The sequence below is a fragment of the Corythoichthys intestinalis genome, chromosome 13, assembly GCF_030265065.1.
Source record: "Corythoichthys intestinalis isolate RoL2023-P3 chromosome 13, ASM3026506v1, whole genome shotgun sequence".
Classification (NCBI taxonomy): Eukaryota; Metazoa; Chordata; class Actinopteri; order Syngnathiformes; family Syngnathidae; genus Corythoichthys; species Corythoichthys intestinalis.
In genome coordinates this window covers 48781913-48809621 of record NC_080407.1, presented here as the reverse complement: position 1 = coordinate 48809621, position 27709 = coordinate 48781913, and the positions used below count along the sequence as shown (strand labels likewise).

The window sequence follows — 27709 nt, the reverse complement described above, 5'->3', positions numbered from 1 at the left end:
GGGTTTATTGGGGGGGGCACAGCACATCACATAAGTGACACAACCAGACACTACTACAATGCAAGCTAACGACACAAAAAAAGTTACACATTTTGAACGTGTGACAGAAACTACAGTGCATTTTGGTCTCGTGGCGAGTTATATTTAGTGTGTGATGATCACTCAGCACTGACCTTTCAAAGCTAAAGCAGCATAAGACAAAAACTGGCATTCGTCTCGTTATGTTTTAGTCTCCCAAAACACGTTCTTAGCTCGTTATCGTCTCATCATCGTCATGAAAAAATTGTTCGTCAACGAAAACAACACTGCTTTTTCATTTGGATTTGTTCTATCATTACAACATAATAAGCTAGCTATCAGGCTAATGTCAGTTTTCAGCAATGTTAGCCAAAATGAAGTCGTTAGCTCGAGTCAAAATGTCCGGAGGAATAACTGATTTTATTTTTTTTAAAACTTCGACACTTGCAGCCCACCAAGCAAGTGACGAAAACCTCCAAACGTCCCTCGTCATGTTTTTCGGCGCCGGCCCGCAGTCCGTTCTCAGCCTGATACTGCTAGCCAGCACGGTGACGCTGTCCGTCGTCATCTACCTGTGGGTGCTCCGATACATCTGCATCGGGTGCTGCCAGCCCGTCGCCGTGGGGATCGACCCGGAAGCTCTGACGGAGATGTCGTCGGCACTCGTTTGAGTGGTGTTTAAAGTACTTCACACGCTAGCTCGGTATTGTTTCTTGGATTTGACCATTTAAATAAACGTGCATCCCCGTTGAGTCATCATTTTATTTTTATTTAATGAGGCCCAGCTATTATCCGTCGTAATGGTAACGTGCGCATGGGGTTTCTTCCTATTTAACATGGGTCATTCTTATTTATATTCATCAAAAATATGACATCACCCTCTTCGACTTGAGTGTGAATAGCGTCAAATTTGATGGACAGTTCCCCGTCTTCGCACCTGTTGCCAGGGGTTACACAGGCTGCCAGCATCCACGCAGTTGCCATGGCAATTGGGAGTTTCCTCTTTCCGCCGCAAGATGGCGAAAGACTCCAATTCACTCGAGTTTTCCTTTCTTTGGGAGTTTCTACTATGGAGGACGAGGAGTGCAAAAACGAAATTAATAAATACACTGTGATATTAAATGTGTCATTAAAATGCTTCTATTTCAATAGTTATTAGTTTCATTTATTTAGTTATTTCAATTCTTATGTATTTTTTTTTAGTTATTTCAACATTTATTTATTGAAAAAGTGATATTTAATTGTTTCAACATTGAGTTCCATTTTTATATCAACATTTATTCCAATTTGATTTCAATTATTTATGTTATAATTATTATTAAATTATATATATTTTTTAATTTCAATGTTTTTTTATATCACCAATTTAATTTTTTTTAACATTTATTGTTTAAAAAGTGACATTTTTTTCAACATTTATTTCTATTTTTATTTATTTGTTTACACCAAAATATATCTTATTTCAACATTTTTTCTTTCACTATTTCGATTTATATTTAATTCTAATAATTTTTTAAAATTGTTTCAACATGTTTATATTTTTATTTCAATATTATTTAAAAAATGTCATTAAGTTTTTTCAACATTTATTTCCATTTTTATTTCAACATTTAATTTTTGTTTATTTCAATATTATTTAAAAAGTATAATTATATCACTTTTAAAAAATATGAAATAAAAAACATTTATTTCCATTTTTATTCCAACATTTATTTGTTTATACCAAAATATATTTTATTTAAACATTTTTTATTTCAATTTTATTTTATTGTTCAAAATTATTTCGACATGTTTATCTTTTAATTTGAATGTTTTTTTTTTTAAAAAAAGTGTTTCATTTTTTCAACATTTCCATTTTTATTACAATATTTAATTTTTTATTTCAATATTATTTAAAAAGTATAAATATGTCGCTCTCAAATGATATGAAATAAACATTTATATCCATTTTTATTTCAACATTTATTTGTTAATACCAAAATATATTTTATTTCAACACTTTTTCAATTTTTATTTATTTCAATTTATTTGTATTTCAATTTTATTTTATTTTATTTACTTCAACATGTTTTTTTTATTTCAATATTACTTAAAAAGTGACATTTAATTTTTTCAACATCTATTTCCATTTTTATTTTAACATTTATTTAAATTTTTATTTCAATATTTAAAAAGCCTAATTGTGTCACTTTTAAATAATATGAAATAAGCATTTATTTCCATTTTCATTTCAACATTTATTTGAATAAAAAAAATTAAAATTATGTCAGTTTTTAAATATAATTATCAGTTTTTAAAACAAATAAAAATGGAAATAAATGTTTAAATACATATTGGAATAAATATTGAAATAAATGGCAATAAATGTTGAAATAAAAAAATGATAAATAAAAATTGAAATATATATTGAAATAAAAAAAGTAGGAATAAATCAAGTTTATAAATAAAAATTGGAATATATCAATAAATATTAAAATAGAAACATTTTAATGGCACATTTAATAAATTATATTTTGTATTTTTGTTTTGCATTACTGTTCTGTTTTTTTTTTTTTTATTGTTTTTTTTGTTTGTTTTTTTTAATTGCAAATTTACAGCCATAGACGTCCGATCCATTACGACTGGGAAGGCTGCACCACCCATTCATAATGGAATAGACGTCTACCGCCGTCAATGGCGCTGAAACATGAATATTCTAATCCACGGATTTTAAAAAGTCACCCATATCGATAGTCGTATCTCGAAGCTTCATCTTGAGACACCTCACGTTCGGAACGGCAGGACATTGTGTTCCGCACAATGAGGAGTCAAATCAGGACACGGGGCGTCTGAGGGACACCCACTGGATGCCGCCTCGAAAATTAAGCTCCACGCGTCACCGAGTGACGTTAATGCAGCTACGCATTGTTTGTAATGCAGCTTTCAAATCATCTCGCAAATGACAACTTGGAATCCAGGAAATCGGCGGAGGATTCATCAGAACGCGTTTTTGTTCGGTGTTAAACGACAGTGTTAGTAAATTAGCCTTCTTTCCAGGTCTGTCTTGAGGTTTTAGAAATTCCCAGGCTGAGATCGGTCATCGAATGCGTCTCAGTTGTGAGATCAGCTGATTTTTTACGCTGCCATTTTGTCCGGTGGAGACTGAAGCGGCGGACCAGACGTGTCTGGGAAGAGGCATCACCTGTCACCCATGGTGTGATTTTGACAAGTTCCGGCAATGTCTGACTGGGTTCTATGTGACTTACCTCGAGTTGACTTCCAGTCCGATGCCCCGCGACAGCTAACGAGCTAACAAGTTGACGTGGAGGAAGGAGGAACTCCCCCCCCAAAAAAATCTACTCCAAAGCGTTTTGTTATCGCGGCTATGATTATGTACGATCGCCGAGTTTTTTCCACTGTGAACAAATCCCACTGCGGGACTCTTGAGGATTGCGGCGGAAACATGAGCTAACACAGACTGGCTCGGAATTGTGTCGTAGATTTTAGGGGGAAAAAAGCAGAACATTGAAGGATTCTCCAGTGAGTCTTTGACGCCCAGTTGACAGTCGAGTCACGTTCAACTGTCGACTTTCTTGATAGGATCGTTCCAGTGCTCTCGGAGTTTCTGGGAAGTTAGAAATCATGTCTGGCCAATCGATAACCGACCGGATCGCTGCGGCTCAGCACAGCATGACCGGATCGGCGATCAACAAGGCGGTGTGCAAGGCCACCACGCACGAAGTCAGCGGACCTAAGAAGAAACATCTTGACTGTGAGTATGTGTTGGGAAAATGTATTGAAAACACCTATTTACTCTTTGATAGATAGACGTCCAATCCATTTGAACTTTTGAAAGTCTACAAGGGATAAAGTCATTGGTGGTAAGGTGCATTTTTGCACCAAAAAAAAAAAAAAAAATCTAGGACCTACAAAAAAAAGGTTCAATGGCTGAGTTCAATAGTTGCAACTTCTAAGGTTCTATAGTTTACACCCACAGAAAAAATGTCAATTCACATCCCCCCAAAACCACTTTTCCCATTGACACACATTTTTGACCAAAAATTCACAATTAATATAATTTACTAAATGGTTAACATCATTGAATCCACACAAAAAAATGTACATTAGCAGTCATTATTTTTTTCTCAAAACTCCCACAAAAACCACTTTTCACGCATTGACACATTTGAATCCACACAAAAAATAAAAATTTACACCTACAAAAACATGTCCACTAGCGGTCATTACTTTCCCCCAAAAAAACTTCCCATGACATGCCACAAAAACACTTTTTATATTTTGACACAAATTTTTTTACCAAAAATTCAGTATCATCATGGTACGATATTGTCAACACTGTTGAATCCTTAAAAAAATAAAATAAAAAATAAAAATCACACCCACAAAAAGTCCATTAATGATCACTATTTCTGTCCAAAAACATCCCATAAAACCCCACAAAAACCACTTTTCACACAGACACATATTTTTGACCAAAAATTCATTTTCTACATGGTCAACATTATTTAATCCACAAAAAAGTCAATTAGTGGTCATTATTTCCCTCCAAAAACCTCCCATTAAATCCCCCCACAAACCACTTTTCACATGTTGACACACATTTTTGACAAAAAATTCATTGTCATCATGAAAAAAAAAAAAAAAATCACACCCACAAAAAGTCCATTAATGATCACTATTTCAGTCCAAAAACATCCCATAAAATCCCACAAAAAATACTTTTCACACATTGACACATATTTTTGACCAAAAATTCATTTTCTACATGGTCAACGATATTGAATCCTCTGAAAAAAAAAAATTCACCATCACACCTACAAAAACATGTCCACTAGCGGTCATTACTTTCCCCAAAAAACTTCCCATGAAATGCCACAAAAAACACTTTTTATATTTTTGACACAAATTTTTGACCAAAAATTCAGTATCATCATTTACTACATAGTCAACATTATTAAATCCACAAAAAAGTCAATTAGTGGTCATTATTTCCCTCCAAAAACCTCCCATTAAATCCCCCCCAAAAAACACTTTTCACATGTTGACACACATTTTTCACAAAAAATTCATTGTCATCATGATATCATCATTTACGATATTGTCAACACTATTGAATCCTAAAAAAAAAATCACAATCACACCCACAAAAAGTCCACTTATGATCACTATTTCTGTCCAAAAACATCCCATATAATCCCACAAAAACCACTTTTCACACATTGACACATATTTTTGACCAAAAATTAATTTTCTACATGGTCAACATTATTTAATCCACAAAAAAAATAAAAATTCACCATCACACCTACAAAAACATGTCCACTAGCGGTCATTACTTTCCCCAAAAAACGTCCCATGAAATGCCACAAAAAACACTTTTTATATTTTGACACAAATTTTTGACCAAAAATTCAGTATCATCATTTACTACATAGTCAACATTATTAAATACACAAAAAAGTCAATTGGTGGTCATTATTTCCCTCCAAAAACCTCCCATTAAATCCCCCCCAAAACCACTTTTCACATGTTGACACACATTTTTGACAAAAAAATTCATTGTCATCATGATATCATTTACGATATTGTCAACACTATTGAATCCTCAAAAAATCAACTTAAAAAAAATCACAATCACACCCACAAAAAGTCCATTAATGATCACTATTTCTGTCCAAAAACATCCCATAAAATCCCACAAAAAACACTTTTCACATGTTGACACACATTTTTGACCCAAACTTTTGACCCAAACAATTACTATCATTTCCAAAATGGTCAACATTATTGAATTCACAAAAAAAAATCACCATCACACCCACAAAAAAGTCCATTAGTGGTCATTACCCCCCCCCCCCCCCCAAAAAAAAAAACCCACCATTAAAATCCCTCAAAAAACACTTTACACATTTAGATAGAAATTTTTGACCAAAAATTCAATCTCATCATAATATCATCATTTACTACATAGTCAACATTGAATCCACAAAAAAAAAAAAAGTCCATTAGCGGTCATTATTTTTCCCCAAAAAACTTTTCATATGTTGACACACATTTTTGTCTAAACGTTGTGTCATCATGATATAATCATTTACTAAATGGTCAACATTATTGACTCCACAACAAAAAAAATCCACAATCTCCCAAAATTTCCCATTATATCCCACAAAAACCACTTTTCACATTTTGACACAAATTTTGGACCAAAAATTCAATCCCATCATAGTATCATCATTTACTCCATAGTCAACATTATTGAACCCACAAAAAAAAAAAATCTGCATCACACCCACAAAAAAAGTGCATTAGCGGTCATCATTTTCACCCAAAACATCCCATTAAATCCCTCAAAAACCACTTTTCACATGTTGACACGCATTTTTGACCAAAAATTCACTATCATGATATTATTTACTAAATGGTCAACATTGTCGAATCCACAAAAAAAAAAAAAAAAAAAAAACACCATTACACCCACCAAAAAAGTCAATTAGCGATCATTATTTTTCCTCAAAACTTCCCATTAAATCCCACAAAAAACACTTTTCACACATTGACACACATTTTTGACCAAAAATTCACTATCATTTACTACATGGTCCACATTATTGCATCCACCCCCCCCCAAAAAAAAAATCACCATCACACCCACAAAAAAAATTTCCACCCAAAACTTCCCATTAAATCCCACAAAAAAACACTTTTCACATGTCGTCACACATTTTTGACCAAAAAATTGCCATCTTCATGAAAGAATTCCTCCACAAATTCTCCAGAATAGCAAATTACTATGTTATTTTCAACCTCTTGTCTTCTAATGTCCTGCACAAACCCGTCCTGACCTTCCCTGCCGCGTCCAGCTTAATAATTGTGTATTATTGATTACTACGCGAGTGCGACAACCTCAGTGTCAACTGCATATCCGCGCAAAGAGCGGTCACCAGCCTGTCCGCGCAGACAAAAAACACCTTTAGCGCGGCGTGGTGCCGTCGTCGACTTCCGCCGAGCACTGCGGCGCTTTGAAGGTGGCGCCCGACCATTGCCGGAGCATTTAAGGAACTAGTGGCAGGATGTGGTTTTCCTGAAAAGTCAAATGTGGTGAGAGGAAATGAAACTTAAGAGGTTGAAGCTGTTCACCAAAAGGTTGCTGAGTGTAGGGGCTCTCTTGCATGGACAAACATGCACCTTTTCTTCTCTTGAGGAAAAAAACTGTCTGACAGCAAGCTGGGAATGAGCTCACTGGCATATTTGTATCCCCGCCAGAGGCCTTTCAACATCAGCGACCGGCAGGAAGTGTGACATTCATGCACCACTTGTGAAAATAAGGAGCATTTTCAAGCTACCTTTTGGAAAGTCATGCATTCAGATATTACCGTACTACCAAAGCATTTGTAATTGCAATCATTTTCTGGGAGAAATTCAGCATTATCTGACAGAATTGCAGGGGTGCCAATACTTTTGGCCAGCATTGTATATACAGTGCCTTGCAAAAGTATTCGGCCCCCTTGAACCTTGCAACCTTTCGCCACATTTCAGGCTTCAAACATAATTTTTTGTCAAGAATCAACAACAAGTGGGACACAATCGTGAAGTGGAACAAAATTTATTGGATAATTTAAACTTTTTTTAACAAATAAAAAAACTGAAAAGTGGGGCGTGCAATATTATTCGGCCCCCTTGCGTTAATACTTTGTAGCGCCACCTTTTGCTCCAATTACAGCTGCAAGTCGCTTGGGGTATGTTTCTATCAGTTTTGCACATCGAGAGACTGACATTCTTGCCCATTCTTCCTTGCAAAACAGCTCGAGCTCAGTGAGGTTGGATGGAGAGTGTTTGTGAACAGCAGTCTTCAGCTCTTTCCGCAGATTCTCAATTGGGTTCAGATCTGGACTTTGACTTGGCCATTCTAACACCTGGATATGTTTATTTTTGAACCATTCCATTGTAGATTTGGCTTTATGTTTTGGATCATTGTCCTGTTGGAAGATAAATCTCCGTCCCAGTCTCAGGTCTTATGCAGATACCAACAGGTTTTCTTCCAGAATGTTCCTGTATTTGGCTGCATCCATCTTCCCGTCAATTTTACCCATGTTCCCTGTCCCTGCCGAAGAAAAGCAGGCCCAAACCATGATGCTGCCACCACCATGTTTTACAGTGGGGATGGTGTGTTCAGGGTGATGAGCTGTGTTGCTTTTACGCCAAACATATCGTTTTGCATTGTGGCCAAAAAGTTCAATTTTGGTTTCATCTGACCAGAGCACCTTCTTCCACATGTTTGGTGTGTCTCCCAGGTGGCTTATGGCAAACTTTAAACAAGACTTTTTATGGATATCTTTGAGAAATGGCTTTCTTCTTGCCACTCTTCCATAAAGGCCAGATTTGTGCAGTGTACGACTGATTGTTGTCCTATGGACAGACTCCCCCACCTCAGCTGTAGATCTCTGCAGTTCATCCAGAGTGATCATGGGCCTCTTGGCTGCATCTCTGATCAGTTTTCTCCTTGTTTGAGAAGAAAGTTTGGAAGGACGGACGGGTCTTGGTAGATTTGCAGTGGTCTGATGCTCCTTCCATTTCAATATGATGGCTTGCACAGTGCTCCTTGAGATGTTTAAAGCTTGGGAAATCTTTTTGTATCCAAATCCGGCTTTAAACTTCTCCACAACAGTATCTCGGACCTGCCTGGTGTGTTCCTTGGTTTTCATAATGCTCTCTGCACTTTAAACAGAACCCTGAGACTATCACAGAGCAGGTGCATTTATATGGAGACTTGATTACACACAGGTGGATTCTATTTATCATCATCGGTCATTTAGGACAACATTGGATCATTCAGAGATCCTCACTGAACTTCTGGAGTGAGTTTGCTGCACTGAAAGTAAAGGCTGAATAATATTGCACGCCCCACTTTTCAGTTTTTTATTTGTTAAAAAAGTTTAAATTATCCAATAAATGTTGTTCCACTTCAGGATTGTGTCCCACTTGTTGTTGATTATTGACAAAAAAATTAAATTTCATATCTTTATGTTTGAAGCCTGAAATGTGGCGAAAGGTTGCAAGATTCAAGGGGGCCGAATACTTTTGCAAGGCACTGTATCTCAAACTCAAACTTGCGGCTCAGGGGTCATTTGCGCTCCATGGAAAAATATTTTGTAGCCCCTATTTGACATTGAAACTACTGTATATACCGTAATTTTCGGACTAAAAGGTGCTACCCGCCAAATTTGGCGCTAAAACGACATTTGTTCATAGATAAGCCGCACCGGACTGTAAGCCACTTGCAGCGCTACTGATGTAAATACCAATCAAAATTGATGTTCTGTGCTAATTATTTCTTCAGTTTCTGCTCTAGTTGTTTCATTAATTGCTAGTTATGGTATCTGGTAAGACTTTATTTGACAGTGGTGCTATAAGACTGTCATAAGACCATCATAATTATGACATGACACTGCCATGAGTATTCATGAATGCATATGATAGATGTCATTAAGTGTCATCCGGCTAATTATGTCACTAACGCCATTTACGTCCTGCCTGGGTCTTTTACATTCATTGAAAATTGACATAATTTGCTGAATTGCATGGGCATCATAGTTCACAATATTTGCGTAAAATAAATGCTAATTGCTCGTTTTTTGCTTTTAACCAAGAATCGAGACTGTTTTATCTATAAACAATCCTGGGATTTAAGCATTTATTCACCAGAATTTTCACCAGAAAAGCTCTGTTTACATCAGGCGGCCGCTAGCTACATTCTCTAACAGACTAGCATTGTACTTCGACATATTTTCGTAAAATAAACGCTAACTGCACGTTTTTTTTGTTTCCTTTTGCTTTTAACCAAAAATCGAGACTGTTTTACGTCCGTATCTATGAAGAATTCGGGGATTTAAGCATTTATCCAAAATAATTTTCACCGGAAAAGCTGTGTTTACATCAGGCGGCCGCTAGCTACCTTCACTAACAGAGTAGCATTGTACTTCGACATATTTATGTGAAAAACCGCTAACTGCACGTTTTTTTTTTATTTTTTTTTTTACTTTTAACCAAGAATCGAGACTGTTTTACATCCATATCTATAAAGACTTTGGGGATTTAAGCATTTATTCACAAGAATTTTCACCGGAAAAGCTCTGTTTACATCAGGCGGCCGCTAGCTACATTCACTAACAGACTCTTATTGTACTTCGACATATTCATGTACGATAAACGCTAACTGCACGTTTTTTTAGTTGTTTTTTTGTTTTTGTTTTTTTGCTTTTAACCAAGAATCGAGACTGTTTTACGTCCGTATCTATGAAAAATTCAGGGATTTAAGCCTTTATCCACAATCATTTTCACCGGAAAAACTCCGTTTACATCAGGTGGCCGCTAGCTACCTTCACTAACAGACTAGCATTGTACTTCGACATATTTATGTGAAAAACCGCTAACTGCACGTTTTTTGTTTTTTTTTTTACTTTTAACCAAGAATCCAGATTGTTTTACGTCCATATCTATAAAGACTTCGAGGATATAAGCATTTATTCACCAGAATTTTCACCGAAAAAGCTCTGTTTACATCAGGCGGCCGTTAGCTACATTCACTAACAGACTAGCATTGTACTTCCACATATTTACGTAAAATAAACGCTAACTGCACTTTTTTTTTTTTTTTGTTTTGTTTGTTTTTAACCATGAATCAGGATTATTTTACGTCCAAATCTATGAAGAATTCGGGGATTTAAGCATTTGTCCACAATAATTTTCACCGGAAAAACTGTTACCATCAGGCGGCCGCAAGCTACCTTCACCAACAGACTAGCATTGTACTTAGACAAATTTATGTAAAAAAAAAACTAGGGCTCTCAAACAATTAAAATTTTCAATCGAGTTAATCACAGCTTAAAAATTAATTAATCGCAATTCAAACCATCTCTAAAATATGCCATATTTTTCTGTAAATTATTGTTGGAATGGACAGATAAGACACAAGACGGACATAAACATTCATCATACTGTACATAAGTCCTGTATTTGTTTATTATAACAATTAAATCCACAAGATTCTGTTAAAGCGATCCACGGGTAGAAAGACTTGTAGTTCTTAAAAGATAAATGTTAGTACAAGTTATAGATTTTTTATATTAAAACCCCTCTTAATGTTTTCGTTTTAATAAAATTTGTCAAATTTTCAATTAAAAAAAAAACTAATAGCTCGCCATTGTTGATGTCAATAATTACACAATGCTCATTGTGCTGAAACCCATAAAATCAGTCGTCCCCAAGCACCAGCAGAGGGCGACAAAACACCAAAAAACACAGGTAACAAGTTGACATGATACTGTGCTGTCATTTTAATCTGTTTGAGCGGGGCATGTGCGTTAATTGCGTCAAATATTTTAACGTGATCAATTAAAAAAATGAATTACCGCCCGTTAATGCGATAATTTCAACAGTCCTAAAAAAAAAAAAACGCTAACTGCACTTTTTTTTTTTTTTTTACTTTCAACCAAGAATCGAGACTGTTTTACATCCATATCTATAAAGACTTCAGGGATTTAAGCATTTATTCACAAGAATTTTCACCGAAAAAGCACTGTTTCCATCAGGCGGCCGCTAGCTACATTAACTAACAGACTAGCATTGTACTTCGACATATTTACGTAAAATAAACGCTAACTGCACATTTTTTTGTTTGTTTGTTTGTTTTTAACCATGAATCGAGATTATTTTACGTCCAAATCTATGAAGAATTGGGGGATTTAAGTATTTATTCACAAGAATTTTCAACGGAAAAAGCTCTTTGTCTGTAATTCCACTCGATCAGCTTTGACTGCCTCGCCAACAATGCAGGCCCCCGATTTATCGGCCCCGTGTCCCGTCAATACATTATGAAGTCTATGCCACAGGATTCAAAATGAAGGGAAAAAACTAGCGGCTCATAGTCCGAAAATTACTGTAATCTATACGGATTTTCTTAAATGAATCAATAACACTCATTCGACCCTTTCAGTCAAAACAAATTGGACGTCTATCGCCGTCAATGGCACTGAAAAATGAGCATTCAAAGAAAACGGAGCCACATTTCCAATGGGCGTCGACTTCCAAAATTGCTTCATGCTATTGTTTCGTCATCTCGCAGCCGTTACAAAGGAATTGTGACATTTAAAGTAAAGTCTAGTTTCCCCTCCGCCAGCACTCTGTTGTCATAGCAGCAACGTCGGCAGTCGGCTGCTGTTAAATCGACTCGACCGGAGATTTATTGACAAAGGCGTATACGAAACGTGGTGTTTTTATCTTGACTAAAGCTGAAAACTAGCTTAGATGTCATATGCTACTGGATGGGAGGCGAGTCCAATGCTATCCAGACAGAGCAGGGGTCGCCCCTCCCTGGCTGCAGACTAAAGATAGGCCCAGTTTAGACTCCGGGGCCGGAAAGGCGGATTACTCCTCGCTCTGGACTGCTTGGCAGTCAGAACTGGAAGTATCAGTTGGGCTACTGAGTAAACTTATAAAGGTATCACGGACAGAAAAGATCGCTTAACTGAGATTGTAAAATTCAGTGTTTCAGTTCTGACGCGGGGCTTTATTTTTAGCAGTGTAGCTCTGTTTTCTTTCCTGTGTTTTACCTATCTGTGCATGTTCTCCTACTCGAAAAGATTAGAGAGGCCTGTAATTGTCAACATGGGTAAACCTAAACCATGATAGACAGAATGTGGAAAGAAAAAAAAAAACTGAAAATCACAGTTTGATTTTCAAAGAATTTATTTCCAAATTAGAGTGGAAAATAAGTATTTGGTCACCTACAAACAAGCAAGATTTCTGGCTGTCAAAGAGGTCTAACTTCTTCTAACGAGGCTCCACTCGTTACCTGTATTAATGGCACCTGTTTTAACTCATTATCGGTATTAAAGACACCTGTCCACAATCTCAGTCAGTCACACTCCGTCTCCACTATGACCAAGACCATGGAGTTATTGAAGGACACCAGAGACAAAATTGTAGACCTGCACCAGTCTGGTAAGACTGAATCTGCAATCGGTAAAACGCTTGATGTAAAGAAATCAACTGTGGGAGCAATTATTAGAAAATGGAAGCCATACAAGACCACTGATAATCTCCCTCGATCTGGGGCTCCATGCAAGATCTCACGCCATGGCGTCAAAATGATAACAAGAACGGTGAGCAAAAATCCCAGGACAACACGGGGGACCTAGTGAATGACCTACAGAGAGCTGGGGCCACAGTATCAAGGGTGACTATCAGTAAGACAATACACTGCCAGTGACTCAAATCCTGCACTGCCAGACGTGTCCCCCTGCTGAAGCCAGTACACGTCCAGGCCTGTCTGCGGTTTGCTAGAGAGTATTTGGATGATCCAGAAGAGGACTGGGAGAATGTGTTATGGTCAGATGAAACCAAAATAGAACTTTTTGGTAGAAACACAGGTTCTCGTGTTTGGAGGAGAATTGCATCCGAAGAACACCATACCCACTGTGAAGCATGGTGGTGGAAACATCACGCTTTGGGGCTGTTTTTCTGCAAAGGGACCAGGACGACTGATCTGTGTAAAGGAAAGAATGAATGGGGCCATGTATCGAGATATTTTGAGTAAAAATTTCCTTCCAACAGCAAGGGCATTGAAGAAGAGACGTGGCTGGGTCTTTCAGCATGACAATGATCCCAAACACACTGCCAGGGCAACAAAGGAGTGGCTTCGTAAGAAGCATTTCAAGGTCCTGGAGTGGCCTAGCCAGTCTCCAGATCTCAGCCCCATAGAAAATCTGTGGAGGGAGTTGAAAGTCCGTGCTGCCCAACGACAGCCCCAAAACATCACTGCCCTAGAGGAGATCTGCATGGAGGAATGGGCCAAAATACCAGCAACAGTGTGTGAAAAGCTTGTGAAGAGTTACAGAAAACGTTTGGCCGTGAGATAATCATGATCGTGAGCCTTGTATCGCAAATCGTATCGTGAGCTACCCAGAAGTTCCCGCCAGATAACAGCAAAACCGGTGGTTCGATCCGGCTCCTTAAACGCACGCATCGACTTGATGGTTTCCGCTAACATAAAATGAATGTCAAATTTCTGTCATCCAAAAAAGCTAATCAAAATGGCATAAATGTTTAAAATAGCTCATGTAATGGCCCTCCGATGGAAACCATAACTATCGAGAGCAGAGGGAGTCTGTGTTTATTTCTAAAGAGGTTTTTTTTTTTTTTTTAAGCCCTCCGATTTGGAATCAGAGCAACCATCTCATCTATAAATAGTCAAACTTCTGGTGACACTCTAACACTAATTCGTTGAATCGACCCATCTTTTCGTATCGGCGGCTGCAAAATTCCAATTTCCAAACCTTTCGTCTGTTGTTGAAGCCCTCCTCAAATGTGGGTAATGATAGGAGCAATTGGATGCGGCAGCAAGTCTGTCATTTCATAGTTTGGGGAGTCTTGACTGCAAGCAAGACTGCAAGCGGTTTTTCTCAGCTTCACACCGGCTTGGGGAAAGAAAAAAAACCTGCACTCGGGTACTCGTCAGTTATCCAGTTAAACATCAAGCCTTGAAAAAGCAGAGGAACCTGCATAGCTTAGCAACTAAAGCACACAATCGCGAGTGTCGCCCGGTGCCAGGAAGTCTCTGGTCTATTGTGGAGCTATCAAAGGCCACTGAGGTCAAAGATGAGCGATAACAACAGACCTCACAAGAGTAGGTCACATTTGCAGTTGTTTGTTTCTGTCAGCTTTGCCTAGATTGGTTTGTCAAACCATTAACATTTTTAATCGAGTTAATCACAGCTTAAAAATTAATTAATCGCAATTAAAACCATCTCTAAAATATGCCGTACATAAGTCCTGTATTTGTTTATTAGAACAGTAAATCCACAAAATGGCATTAACATTATTAACATCTTTCTGTGAAAGGGATCCAAGGATAGAAAGACTTGTAGTTCTTAAAAGATAAATGTGAGTACAAGTTATAGTAATTTTATATTAAAACCCTGTGTCATGTCATAATTATGACGCCACTGTCAAATAAAGTGTTAGCTATTAACCCAAATAAATCAACAAATAAGCTGGACTGGACTGTAAGGCACCAGATTGAAAATGAGTGTGAAAAAATGTCGGGGCCTTTTGTCCGAAAATTACGGTATATTTATCATCATTACTTAATCATACCAACCTGGACGCCACTAACTATAAACAGGGCACTCGCCCAACTGAATCTAATGGATTGGACATCTGGCGCCCTCAATGGTAGCCAATGCAACTATTCTATAACCTTTTTTGTGTTGTGTTCATTTTTGTTCCCAGATTTGATCCACTGCACCAACGAGATGAACGTGAACATTCCCCAGTTGGCGGACACGCTGTTCGAGCGCACGGCCAACTCCAGCTGGGTGGTGGTCTTTAAAGCCCTTATCACTACGCACCACCTCATGATGTATGGCAATGAGGTGGGGACACACACACAAGAACAGTCAGGAAATGTGCATTTTAGGGACTCAACGGCATGTCCGTTATCAGATGAAAATTTATATAAAAATGATGTAAATCGTTTTTAAAATATTTGCAATTCTTTTCTGCAATGCTGGCCAAAAGTATTGGCACCCCTGCAATTGTGTCAGAGAACTCAATTTCTCCCAGAAAATAATTGCAATGACAAATGCTTTGGTCGTAATATCTTCATTTATTTTGCTTGCAATGAAACAACACAGAAGGAAAGAAAAAATAAATCATTATCATTTTACCCAAAACTCCAAAAATGGGCCGGACAAAACTATTGGCACCCTCAGCCTCATACTTGGTAGCACAACCTTTAGACAAAATAACTACGGACAACCGCTTCCGGTATCCATCAATGAGTTTCTTACAATGCTCTGCTGGAATTTTAGACCCTTCTTCTTTGGCCAACTGCTCCAGGTCTCTGAGATTTGAAGGGTGGCATTTTCAGATCTCTCCACAGGTGTTCTATGGGATTCAGGTTTTGACTCATTGCTGGCCACTTTAGAAGTCTCCAGTGCTTTCTCTCACCGTTTTCTAGTGCTTTTTGGGTCATTGTCCTGCTGGAAGACCCATGACCTCTTAGGGAGACCCAGCTTTCTCACACTGGGCCCAACATTATGCTGGAAAATTTGTTGGTAGTTTTCAGACTTCATAATGCCATGCACACAGTCAAGCAGTCCAGTGCCAGAGGCAGCAAAGCAACCCCATCCCCAACTCTATTTTGACGCCTTTTCCCAAAAAGCTGTACTTTTGTCTCATCTGACCAAAACGTTTTTGGCTTTCTCAGGTAAGTTTTGGCAAACTCCAGCCTGGCTTTTTTATGTCTCTGGGTCAGAAGTAGGGTCTTCCTGGGTATCCTACCATAGAGTCCCTTTTCATAGCACGGGTTGAAAATGTTGTACCCTCGGACTGAAGGACAGCTGGAACTTGTTTGGATGTTAGTCGAGGTTCTTTATCCATCATCCGCTCAATGTTTTGTTGAAATCTCTCGTCAATTTTTCTTTTCCGTCCACAACTTATTGACGACACTGCGCACGGTAGACACAGGAAAATTCAGGTCTTTGGAAATGGACTTGTAGCCTTGAGATTGCCAATGCTTTCTCACAATTTTGCTTCTCAAGTCCTGAGACAGTTCTTTGGTCTTTCTGTTCTACATGGTCAATGTGATACACACAAGGACACAGGTTGAGTCTACTTTAATCCATTTTAACTGACTGCAAGTTAGTGCTGCAACGATTAATGGATTAACTCGAGTATTCGATTAGAAAAAAAGATTCGAATTAAATTTTGCCACTTCGGGTATTAGTTTAATTAAAGTGGCGTTGTATTGGTTTGTGTTGGATATGTTTTATTGATTTGGGTGGATACACGGCTCTCTAGTCTACTTCATTTCACATGGCTGAATCCATCTGCTCCCTGTTAAGTTTTTGTTTGAGCTAATGATTTTTTTTTTATGCATTCGTAATTTAGTTCATAGGTATATTTAGTAGGGCTGTCAAAATTATCGCGTTAACGGGCGGTAATTAATTTTTTAAATTAATCACGTTAAAATATTTGACGCAATTAACGCACATGCCCCGCTCAGACAGATTTAAATGACAGTACAGTGAAATGCCCACATGTTAATTGTGTTTTATGGAGTTTTGCCGCCCTCTGCTGGCGCTTGGGTGCGACTGATTTTATAGGCTTCAGCACCCATGAGCATTGTGTAAGTAATTATTGACATCAACAATGGTGGGCTACTGGTTTGTTTTTTGATTGAAATTTTTACAAATTTTATTACAACGAAAACATTAAGAGGGGTTTTAAAATAAAATTTCTATAACTTGTACTAACATTTATCTTTTAAGAACTACAAGTCTTTCTATCCATGGATCGCTTTAACAGAACGTTAATAATGTTAATGCCATCTTGTTGATTTATTGTTATAATAAACAAATACAGTCCCGATGTACCGTATGTTGAATGTATATATCCATCTTGTGTCATATCTTTCCATTCCAACAATAATTTACAGAAAAATATAATATAATATAATAATAATATATTTTATAGATGGTTTGAATTGCGATTAATTTTTAAGCTGTAATTAACTCGATTAAAAATTTTAATCGTTTGACAGCCCTAATATTTAGCCATTTTTTTGTGGCAATATTTGTCAGAACCATTTGTTAAGAGCATTGTAATAAAAAAACGTTAGCATCTTGTAGCATTTAAGCTAGCGGACTTTTGCTATGTAAGTTAGGCAACTGTTCTTTTGTTGTACATAGATCCTCATTTTTTTACACCGTTTGAGGCTCAGCTCAGGTATTTTAATTTTTTATGTTCCTTATCTGATTACTCGATTATTCAAACTAAATAGTTCATCGATTAATCGACCACTAGAATAATAGATAGTTGCAGCCCTAAACAAGTGTGATTTAGTAATTGCCCCCACCTGTTATGTGCCACAGGTAAGCAGCAGGTGCTGTTAATTACACAAATTACAGAAGCATCACATGATTTTTGAAACGATGCCAATACTTTTGTCCGGCCCGTTTTTTGGACTTTTGTGTAAAATGATAATGATTTAAACATTTTTTTCATTACAAGCAAAATAAACGAAGATATTACTACCAAAGCATTTGTAATTACGATCATTTTCCAGGAGAACTTGAGCATTATCTGACAGAATTGCAGTTTTGCCAGTACTTTTGGCTTGCAGTGTACTGAAAAGAGGAAGAATGGATTGTCAGATTTTGTTATGTTATTAAACAAGCAAACTTCTGCTTCGCTGATATCTCTGTCAACGTTGAAATAGGTGTTTCGCGTTCAAATTTAGGTCCAAATTGGCTACTAATTAGCTCTCCGCTTAAGTCAAGACTATAAATACCTCGGAGAGGAACCGGTTCATCACAGGACTGTGTTAAATGTTTGTTCTAGCAGTGCAAATTCGTGCAACATTTTTTGACAAAGCTGAGGAGTGCTAAGTAGGTCACTGGAGAGCTGCAGGGATTTCTTATTGCCATCAAAAGTTACCTGTTTTGAACGTAGATGTTCCAGTTGTAGTGACAAAAAAAAAAACACAAAGATATCTGTGGCAATCTACTAGTTCATACGGATTAAGCCAATCGTTCGTGACTGAAAATTGAGTTTATCATGAGTAGTTGACATCCCTCCAACTACGAACAGATTGGGCGTCGATAGCAGTCAATGGCAACCAATGAGTTAAATCTGGGGGCATTTCAGGTCATTTGCTGTTGATTTTCAGTCACTTTCTGTTGATTTTGGGGCATTTCTGAGCCACTTTCTGTTGATTTTGGGGCATTTATTGGTCACTTCCTGTTTAGTAACCCAAAATCAACAGGAAGTGGCAACCGATGAGTTTCATTCTGAGTCATTTCACATCATTTGCTGTTGATTTTTTTTTCAAATCTGGTTTATTTGGGTCATTTCTGGGTCACTTCCTGTTGATTTTGGGTCATTTTCAGGTCACTTCCTGTTCAGTAACCCAAAATCAACAGGAAGCAACAACCAATGGAAACCAATGAGTTTGATTTGGGGGCACTTCAGGTCAATTTCTTATGATTACTCAGTGACTTCCTGTTGATTTGGGGTAATGTATGGGTCACTTCCTGTTCAGTAACCCAAAATCAACAGGAAGTAAACACCAATGTGTTTAATTTTGGGGCAGTTCAGGTCATTTGCCGTTGATTTTCAGTCAGTTCCTGTTGATTTTGGGTCATTTATGGGTCACTTCCTGTTCAGTAGCTCAATATCAACAGGAAGTGATCACTTCCTGTTGATTTTGGATCATTTATGGGTCACTTCCTGTTCAGTAGCTCAATATCAACAGGAAGTGGACACCAATGAGTTTGATTTTGGGGCATTTCAGGTCATTTGCCGTTGATTTTCAATCACTTCCTGTTGATTTTGGGTCTTTTATGGGTCACTTCCTGTTCAGTAGCTCAATATCAACAGGAAGAGAACACCAATGAGTTTGATTTTGGGGCATTTCAGGTCATTTGCCGTTGATTTTCAGTCACTTCCTGTTGATTTTGGGTCATTTATGGGTCACTTCCTGTTCAGTAGCTCAATATCAACAGGAAGTGACAACCAATGAGTTTGATTTTTGGGTCATTTCGCAGCATTTGCTGTTGATTTTTTTCACATCCGGTTTATTTGGGTCATTTCTGGGTCACTTCCTGTTGATTTTGGGTCATTTCTAGGTCATTTCCTGTTCAGTAACCCCAAATTAACAGGAAGTGACAACCAATTGAAATCAATGAGTTTAATATTGGGCACTTTCAGGTCGTTTGCTGTTGATTTTAAGTCACTTCCTGTTGATTTTGGGGCATTTCTGGGCCACTTTCTGTTGACTTTTGGTCATTTATGGGTCACTTCCTGTTCAGTAACCCAAAATCAACAGGAAGTGACAACGAGTGGCAACCAATGAGTTTAATTTTAAGGAATTTCAGGTCATTTGCTGTTGATTTTCAGTCACTTCCTGTTGATTTTGGGGCATTTATGGGTCTCTTCCTGTTCAGTAACCCAGAATGAACAGGAAGTGACAACCAATGAGTTTGATTTTAGCCCATTTCAGGTCATTTGCCGTTGATTTCATTTTAAAGTCGTTTCCTGTTGATTTTGAGTCATTTATGGGTCACTTCCTGTTCAGTAACCCGAAATGAACAGGAGGTGAACACCGATGAGTTTGATTTTGGGGCATTTCAGGTCATTTGATGTTGATTTTCAGTCACTTCCTGTTGATTTTGGTTCATTTAGGGGTCACTTCCTGTTCAGTAGCTCAATATCAACAGGAAGTGACAACCAATGGAAACCAATGAGTTTTATTTTGGGTCATTTCACATCATTTGCGTCTGATTTTCAGTCACTACCGGTTGATTTCGGGTCATTTCCGGGTCACTTCCCATTGATTTTGGGTCATTTCCGGGTCACTTCCTTTTCAGTAACCCAAAATCAGCAGGACATGATCACAAATTAGTTGAATTTTGGGCCATTTCAGCGTCATTTAGTGTTGATTTTTGGGGCATTTCGGGGTCTCTTCCTGTCGATTTTGGGTCATTTATGGGTCACTTCCTGTTTAGTAACCCAAAATCAACAGGAAGTGGATTTTCAGTCACTTCCTGTTGATTTGGGGGCATTTATGGGTCACTTCCTGTTCAGTAACCCAAAATGAACAGGAAGTGACAACAAATGAGTTTGATTTTAGGCCATTTCAGGTAATTTGCTGTTGATTTTCAGTCACTTCCTTTTGATTTTGGGGCAATTCTGGGTCACTTTCTATTGATTTTGGTTCATTTATGGGTCACTTCCTGTTCATTTTGGGTCACTTCCTGTTTAGTAACCCCAAATCAAAAGGAAGTGACAGCCAATGGCAACCAGTTAAACCAGAGTTTAATTTTGGGGCATTTCAGGTCATCTGCTATTGATTTACAATCACTTCCTGTTGATTTTGGGGCATTTATGGGTCAACCAGTGGCAATTTTGGCAACCGGTTAATTTTAAGGAATTAGATCACTTCCTGTTCAGTAACCCAAAAATGGTCATTTATGGGTAGTTTCCGTTTAGTAACCCCAAATCAAGAGGAAGTGACAACCAGTGGCAACCAACGAGTTTAATTTTGGGGCATTTCAGGTCATCTGCTGTTAATTTTCAGTCACTTGCTGTTGATTTTGGGGCCTTTATGGGTCACTTCCCGTTCGGTAGCGCAAAATCAACAGGAAATGACAACCAATGGCAACCAATGAGTTTAATTTTGGGGCATTTCAGGTCATCTGTTGTTGATTTTCAGTCACTTCTTGTTGATTTTGGGGCATGTATGGGCCACTTCCTTTTCAGTAACCCAAAGTCAACAGGAAGTTACAACTATGGCAACCAATGAGTTTAATTTTTGGGCATTTCTGGGTCACTTCCTGTTGATTTGGGGCATTTTCGGGTCACGTCCTGTTTTTACTGACCCTGTTTAAGGGCCATGTCCTGTTCAGTAAACCCAAATCAAAAGGAAGTGACCTGGAAATGCCCCAAAATCAACAGGAAGTGACTGAAAATCATCAGCGTATGACCTGAATTGCCACACTCATTGCTTGCAATTGACCGCCATAGACGTCCAATCCGTTTGAAGTGGTAGGATGGCAGAGAATGAAAGAATGTCCCATTTATAATGACAAAAAAAAGTAATAAAAATACCTTTGGCAATTTACTAGTTCATGCGAATTGTTACCATTTTAAATCACGTTTATAGTCAGGCTGTGGTGGCTTAATGAAATTCCACATACATTCTCCCCCTGCAGTATTTGTAGCAGGACTCTCGGACTGTTTAATGTTCCGTGAAATGATGGCGTTCCCTCCTCGGAATGCAGCCGCTCGTCGATTACCAGCAGCTTTCAGTGAAGAAACTAGTTCTCTTTAGTATGCACCTTTTAAAGGTGTTATGAAAGTGACTTTCCAAATAACAGCGACTATATTTTTGACACAAATCCATCTTTTTCTAGCGTTTCATCCAATACCTGGCCTCCAGAAACACACTGTTTAACCTCACCAACTTCCTGGATAAGGGTGCCCTGCAAGGTAAACATCTTGGATCACTCGTGAAGTGAACTAATTTATTTAAGCCGCACGTTTTCTGAACCTAGGTTATGATATGTCAACCTTCATCCGAAGATACAGCCGTTACCTGAACGAAAAGGCCATGTCCTACAGACTGGTGGCTGTGGATTTCACCAAAATGAAGCGAGGGTAAGCTAAGCTAAGCCGCGAGATCCCGGCAATCCGGCCAGAAGGACAAACTCCGCACGTTCGCCTTAGTCTTAACCATTTGTACTGACTCCATTTTGAAAGATTTAAAAAAGGCTCACCGAGAACAAGTTAATTTATTTGGATCGGCAGTGATCAAACAGAAAGGCGAAACAGGCACAGACTCAAGCGAGGAGGCAAACTCGTTTCAAGGTCACCATATCAGAAGTCAACAAAAGGTTCCCGCAAAAAAAAATGACAGCACTTAGTTTAACATCACAAGTCTTTTGAAGGCTGTCGCGGGGCGGGCCGTGGGCAGGAAGAAGGGTGTATTTGTGGATTGGACAGGAGGATTTGGGAGTTACTGTTGTCTGGGCAACGAGGGTTGTGGACTTTGCTCCTGGAGTCTTGTCAGTCGTGTTATCAGGTGGATATCGGGCGTTCTCCATACTCTTTGTGTTGGGACAGACCGTCCCGCCATCTGTTCTGGACTGTCCAGGAGAAGTGATTGCGAGATTGGTGCGTCAATCTTGCTCATGACGCACAGGCCATGTACTACAGACTAGTGGCTGTGGATTTCACCAAAATGAAGCTGGGGTAAGCTAAGCTAAACTATGAAGGAATCTGACCTAGCCAGACCGCCATAATTGCACCAGCCGAACTGCCGCGCTGGCGCAGATCCAATGATCCCGGCCGGCGAGGTCCCGGCAATCTGGCGAGAAGGGCAAATTCTGGGTGTTCACCTTAACCCTAAGTACTGACTCCCATTTTGGAAGGTTTGAAGTTGACAATTTATTCGGGTCGACAGCGATCAAACAGCAAGGCGAAACAGACTCGGGCGATGAGGCAAGGTCACCACATTATACGTCAACAAAAGGTTCCCAAGAAAAATGGCCACTATTAGTTAAACATTGTCTTTTGAAGGCTCTCGCAGGGCGGGCAGTGGTTAGGAGCAAGGGTATGTTTGGGATTATTGTCTGTTTGTGGATTGGACATGAGGATTCGGGAGTTAGTCGTCCAGACAACGAGAGTTGTGCATTTTGCCACCTCAGCGTCAAAGGGGCGCTTGGACTGTGGTCAGTCATGTTATCAAGTGGATATTGGGCGTTCTCTGGTTCTCCTTGTGTTGGGACAGACCGTCCCGCCATTTGTTCTGGATTGTCCGATTGTCCGGGAGAACTGATTGCGAGAGTTGGTGCGTCAATCTTGCTCAGGACGCACAAGCCATGTCCTACAGACTGGTGGCTGTGGATTTCACCAAAATGAAGCGAGGGTAAGCTTAGCTAAGCTAAACTATGAAGGAATCTCACCTTCTAGCCAGACCGCCAGAATTGCGCCAGCCGAACCGCCGCGCTGGCGCAGATCCAACGATCCGGGCCGGCGAGATCCTGGCAATACAGCCAGAAGGGCAAACTCCGCGTGTTCACTTTAGTCTTAACCCTTTCCACTGATTCCATTTTGAAAGGTTTGAAGTTGACAATTTATTCGGGTCGACAGCGATCAAACAGCAAGGCGAAACAGACTCAGGCGATGAGGCAAGGTCACCACATTATACGTCAACAAAAGGTTCCCAAGAAAAATGGCCACTATTAGTTAAACATTCAGTCTTTTGAAGGCTCTCGCAGGGCAGGCAGTGGTTAGGAACAAGGGTGTGTTTGGGATTATTGCCTGTTTGTGGATTGGACAGGAGGATTCGGGAGTTACTGTTGTCCAGACGACAAGAGTTGTGGATTTTGCCATCTCAGTGTCAAAGGGCCGCTTGGAGTGTGGTCAGTCATGTTATCAAGTGGATATCAGGCGTTCTCCGGTGCTCCTTATGTTGGGACAGACCGTCCCGCCATTTGTTCTGGACTGTCCGGGAGAACTGATTGCGAGAGTTGGTGCGTCAATCTTGCTCAGGACGCACAAGCCATGTCCTACAGACTGGTGGCTGTGGATTTCACCAAAATGAAGCGAGGGTAAGTTTAGCTAAGCTAAACTATGAAGGAATCTCACCTTCTAGTCAGACCGCCAGAATCGCGCCAGCCGAACTGCCGCGCTGGCGCAGATCCAACGATTCAAGCAGGCGAGACCCCGGCAACCGGCCAGAAAGGCAAACTGTACGTGTTTACCTTAGTCTTAACCCTTTGTACTGACTCCATTTTGAAAGGTTTAAAGAAAGCTCACCGAGAACAAGTTGACAATTTTTTGGGATCGACAGTGATCAAACAGAAAGGCAAAACCGGCACAGACTCGGTGCAAACTCGTTCCAAGGTCACCATATCAGAAGTCAACAAAAGGTTCCCGAGGAAAAACGCTTCATGAAACATTCAGTCTTTTTAAGGGCTCTCGCAGGGCGGGCCGTGGGCAGGAAGAAGGGTGTGTTTGGGATTATTGTCTGTTTGTGGATTGGACAGGATGATTCGGGAGTTACTGTTGTCTGGGCAACGAGTGTTGTGGATTTTGCCACCTCAGCGTCAAAGGGGCTCTTGGAGTCTGGTCAGTCGTGTTGTCAGGTGGATATCGGGCGTTCTCCAGTGCTCCTTGTGTTGGGACAGAGCGTCCCGTCATTTGTTCTGGACTGTCCGGGAGAACTGATTGCGAGAGTTGGTGCGTCAATCTTGCTCATGACGCACACGTTAGGCTTCCTTGATAAGAACCAAAAATGCCATAAAATCAACAGGAAGTGACCTGATATAGCAACCATCACAGCAAAGCTGTCATCGCAATTTCTCCAGAATGTCTATCATTGCATCACAGCAGGCAATTAGTTCATTTTGCCTCGAGACGGATTTCTAAAATGCACCAAAATGACTCTCGCAGGACAGACGGAGTGATGCGTACCATGAACACGGAGAAGCTGATTAAGACTCTTCCAATCATTCAGAACCAGCTCGACGCTCTGCTAGATTTCCAGGTACTTTGTTTGTATTTGGATCTGATATAATAGGATTATTGGATATACAGTGGTATAAAAAAGTATCTGAACCGTTTGGAATTTCTCACATTTCTGCATAAAATCACCATCAAATTTGATCTGATCCTTGTCAAAATCACACAGATGAAAAAAGTGTCTGCTTTATGTTTATGTTTTAATGAGGATAGCATGAACACAATGACAGAAGGGGGAAAATAAGTGAACCCTCTGCCTAAGGCGATTTAAAGAGCAATTGAAACCAATTTTTACTAAACATTTTAAGTCAGGTGTGTGCCCACTGCCCAATCACTGATAAGTGGTTTAAAGCTGCCCTGCCCACTATAAAACACACGCCTGGTAAGAAATGTCTTGATGAGAAGCATTGTCTGATGTGCATCATGGATCAGTCAAAAGACTAAGTCTAAAGACCTTCAATCAAGGATTGTTGATTTGTATAAAGCTGGGAAAGGATACACAACCATTTCTGAAAGTCAGGATGTTCATCCAATCAAAAGTCAGAGAAGTTGTCTAATGGAGAAAGTTTAGCACTGTTGCTTCTCCCCCCAAAAGTGGCCGTCCAACAAAGATAACGCCAAGAGTTCAGCGCAGAATACTCAGAGAGGTAAAAAAGAACCCTGGAGTGTCTGCTAAAGACTTACAGAAATCACTTGCACAGTCCAGTATCTCTTTGCACACATCCACAGAGGAAGCCACTTCTGTCTATATATAAAAAAAATAAAAATAAAAAAAAAACATTGTTGCTCGTTTAATGTAAAAAAGGCACTTGGACACTCCACAGAAGTTTTGGCAAAATATTCTGTGGACTGATGAAGCCAAAGTGGAATTGTTTGGGAGTAACACACAATGTCATGTGTGGAGGCAAAATGGAAAAGCTCACCAACATCAACACCTCATCCCCAGTGTGAAGCATGGTAGAGGGAGCATCATGATTCGGGGTTGTTTTGCTACCACAGGGACTGGACAACTTGCAATCAACAATGGAAGAATGCAGGAAAACCTGAGGCCGTCTGTTGAAGCTAAAAAGAGGATGGATGCTGCAACGAGACAATGATCCAAAACACAGAAGTAAATCAACTTCAGAATGGGTTCAAAATACACGTTCTGGAGTGGCCAAGTCAAAGTCCAGACTTGAACCCCATTGAGATGCTGTGGAATGACCTACAGACAGCGATTCATGTCAGACACTCCAGGAATCTGACTGAACTACAGCAGCTTTGTAGAGAAGAATGAGCCAAGATTAGTCCTGATCGATGTGCCAGACTGATCTGCAGCTTCAGGATGAGTCTGCTTGAAGTTATTGCTGCCAAAGGCGGGGCCACAAAATATTAAATGTGATGGTTCACTAACTTATTTTCCCCCCTTGTGTCGTTGTTTGCATATTATCCTCATTAAAATATGAAAACCTAAATGTCTGGGTGGTTTTAGTTAAAGCAGACACTGTTTTTTCATCTGTGTGATTTTGACAAAGATCAGATCACATTTGATGGTGATTTTATGCAGAAATGTGAGGAATTCCGAATGATTCAGCTATTTTTCCATACCACAGTAGGATGGTGATTGTCATTCTTCCTTCTCCTCTGCAGGCCAACCCCAACGAACTGACTAACGGTGTGATCAACTCTGCCTTCATGCTGCTTTTCAAAGATTCCATCAGGCTGTTCGCCGCGTACAACGAAGGGGTCATCAACCTCTTGGGTAACGCACTAACTTTGACTTCAGCGTTCTTGTGATTAGTACGCACTTTACGTACGATGTCTGGATTCGGCACGGCTAAATCGTAATATTCCGACTAAAATCGTATCTCAGGGGTTTGGCAAATATTGTGATACTTTGTGTCCCAAAAGATTATCGATATGCTCCTGCCAAGAATTGATGTATCATTTTAATGTAATCAACAAGTTGCTACCAGAACTTTCAACGGCGGCGCTAGGTGCGAGGAGCTAGCTTGTCATTCCCTCCCACTTCAAATGGATTGGACATCTTTGGCGGTCAATGGCAACCAATGAATTTTAATTTTGGAGCATTTCAGGTCATTAGCTGTTAATTTTCAGTCATTTCCTGTTGATTTGGAGGGATCTTAGACTTCCTTTCGGGTCACTTGGATTGGAAATCAATTGGAGTGAATGGAAGTTTTGGTGCCATTTTTGCCATTAGTTTTTCGGCCATTTCAGGTAATTTGCGGTTAGTTTTCAGTCACTTCCTGTTGATTTTGTTGCATTTCTTGGTATCTTCTAGTGCTGCAACGATTAATCAATTAGTAATTCGATTAGAAAAAAAAGATTCAAATTTTTGTTGCTTTCAGTATTAGTTTAATTAAAGTGGCGTTGTACTGGTTTCTTTTGAAAGTGTTCACATTCAGTTTTATTGATTTGGGTGGATATACTGCCCTCTAGTGGCAACAGTGAATATTATATAACTCATTTAACATGGCTGAATCCAGCTGCTCCCTGTTAAGACCAACATAAGCTAAGTTTTTGTTTGAGCTAATGTTTTTTTAATGCATTCATAATTTAGTTTATAGGTATATTGAGCCGTTTTTTGTGGGAATATGAGTTTGAA

At 39.2% G+C, this 27709-nt stretch overlaps 1 protein-coding gene across 6 annotated transcripts in view; it reads left to right on the top strand.

Annotated features, from left to right (window-relative positions):
* Positions 1-2837: 2837 nt before the first annotated feature.
* The window catches only part of si:ch211-200p22.4 (phosphatidylinositol-binding clathrin assembly protein), a 45005-nt gene continuing 20133 nt past the window's right edge, over positions 2838-27709 (top strand). For 2 of the 6 annotated variants that reach the window (XM_057855046.1, XM_057855044.1), the window contains exons 1-6: positions 2842-3769; positions 15307-15449; positions 21993-22068; positions 22134-22236; positions 25036-25129; positions 26734-26845. In XM_057855046.1, the coding sequence (XP_057711029.1) occupies positions 3640-3769; positions 15307-15449; positions 21993-22068; positions 22134-22236; positions 25036-25129; positions 26734-26845 (658 nt within the window). In that variant the 5' untranslated portion in view covers positions 2842-3639. The other 4 variants (XM_057855043.1, XM_057855045.1, XM_057855042.1 and 1 more) reach the window with 4 other exon arrangements.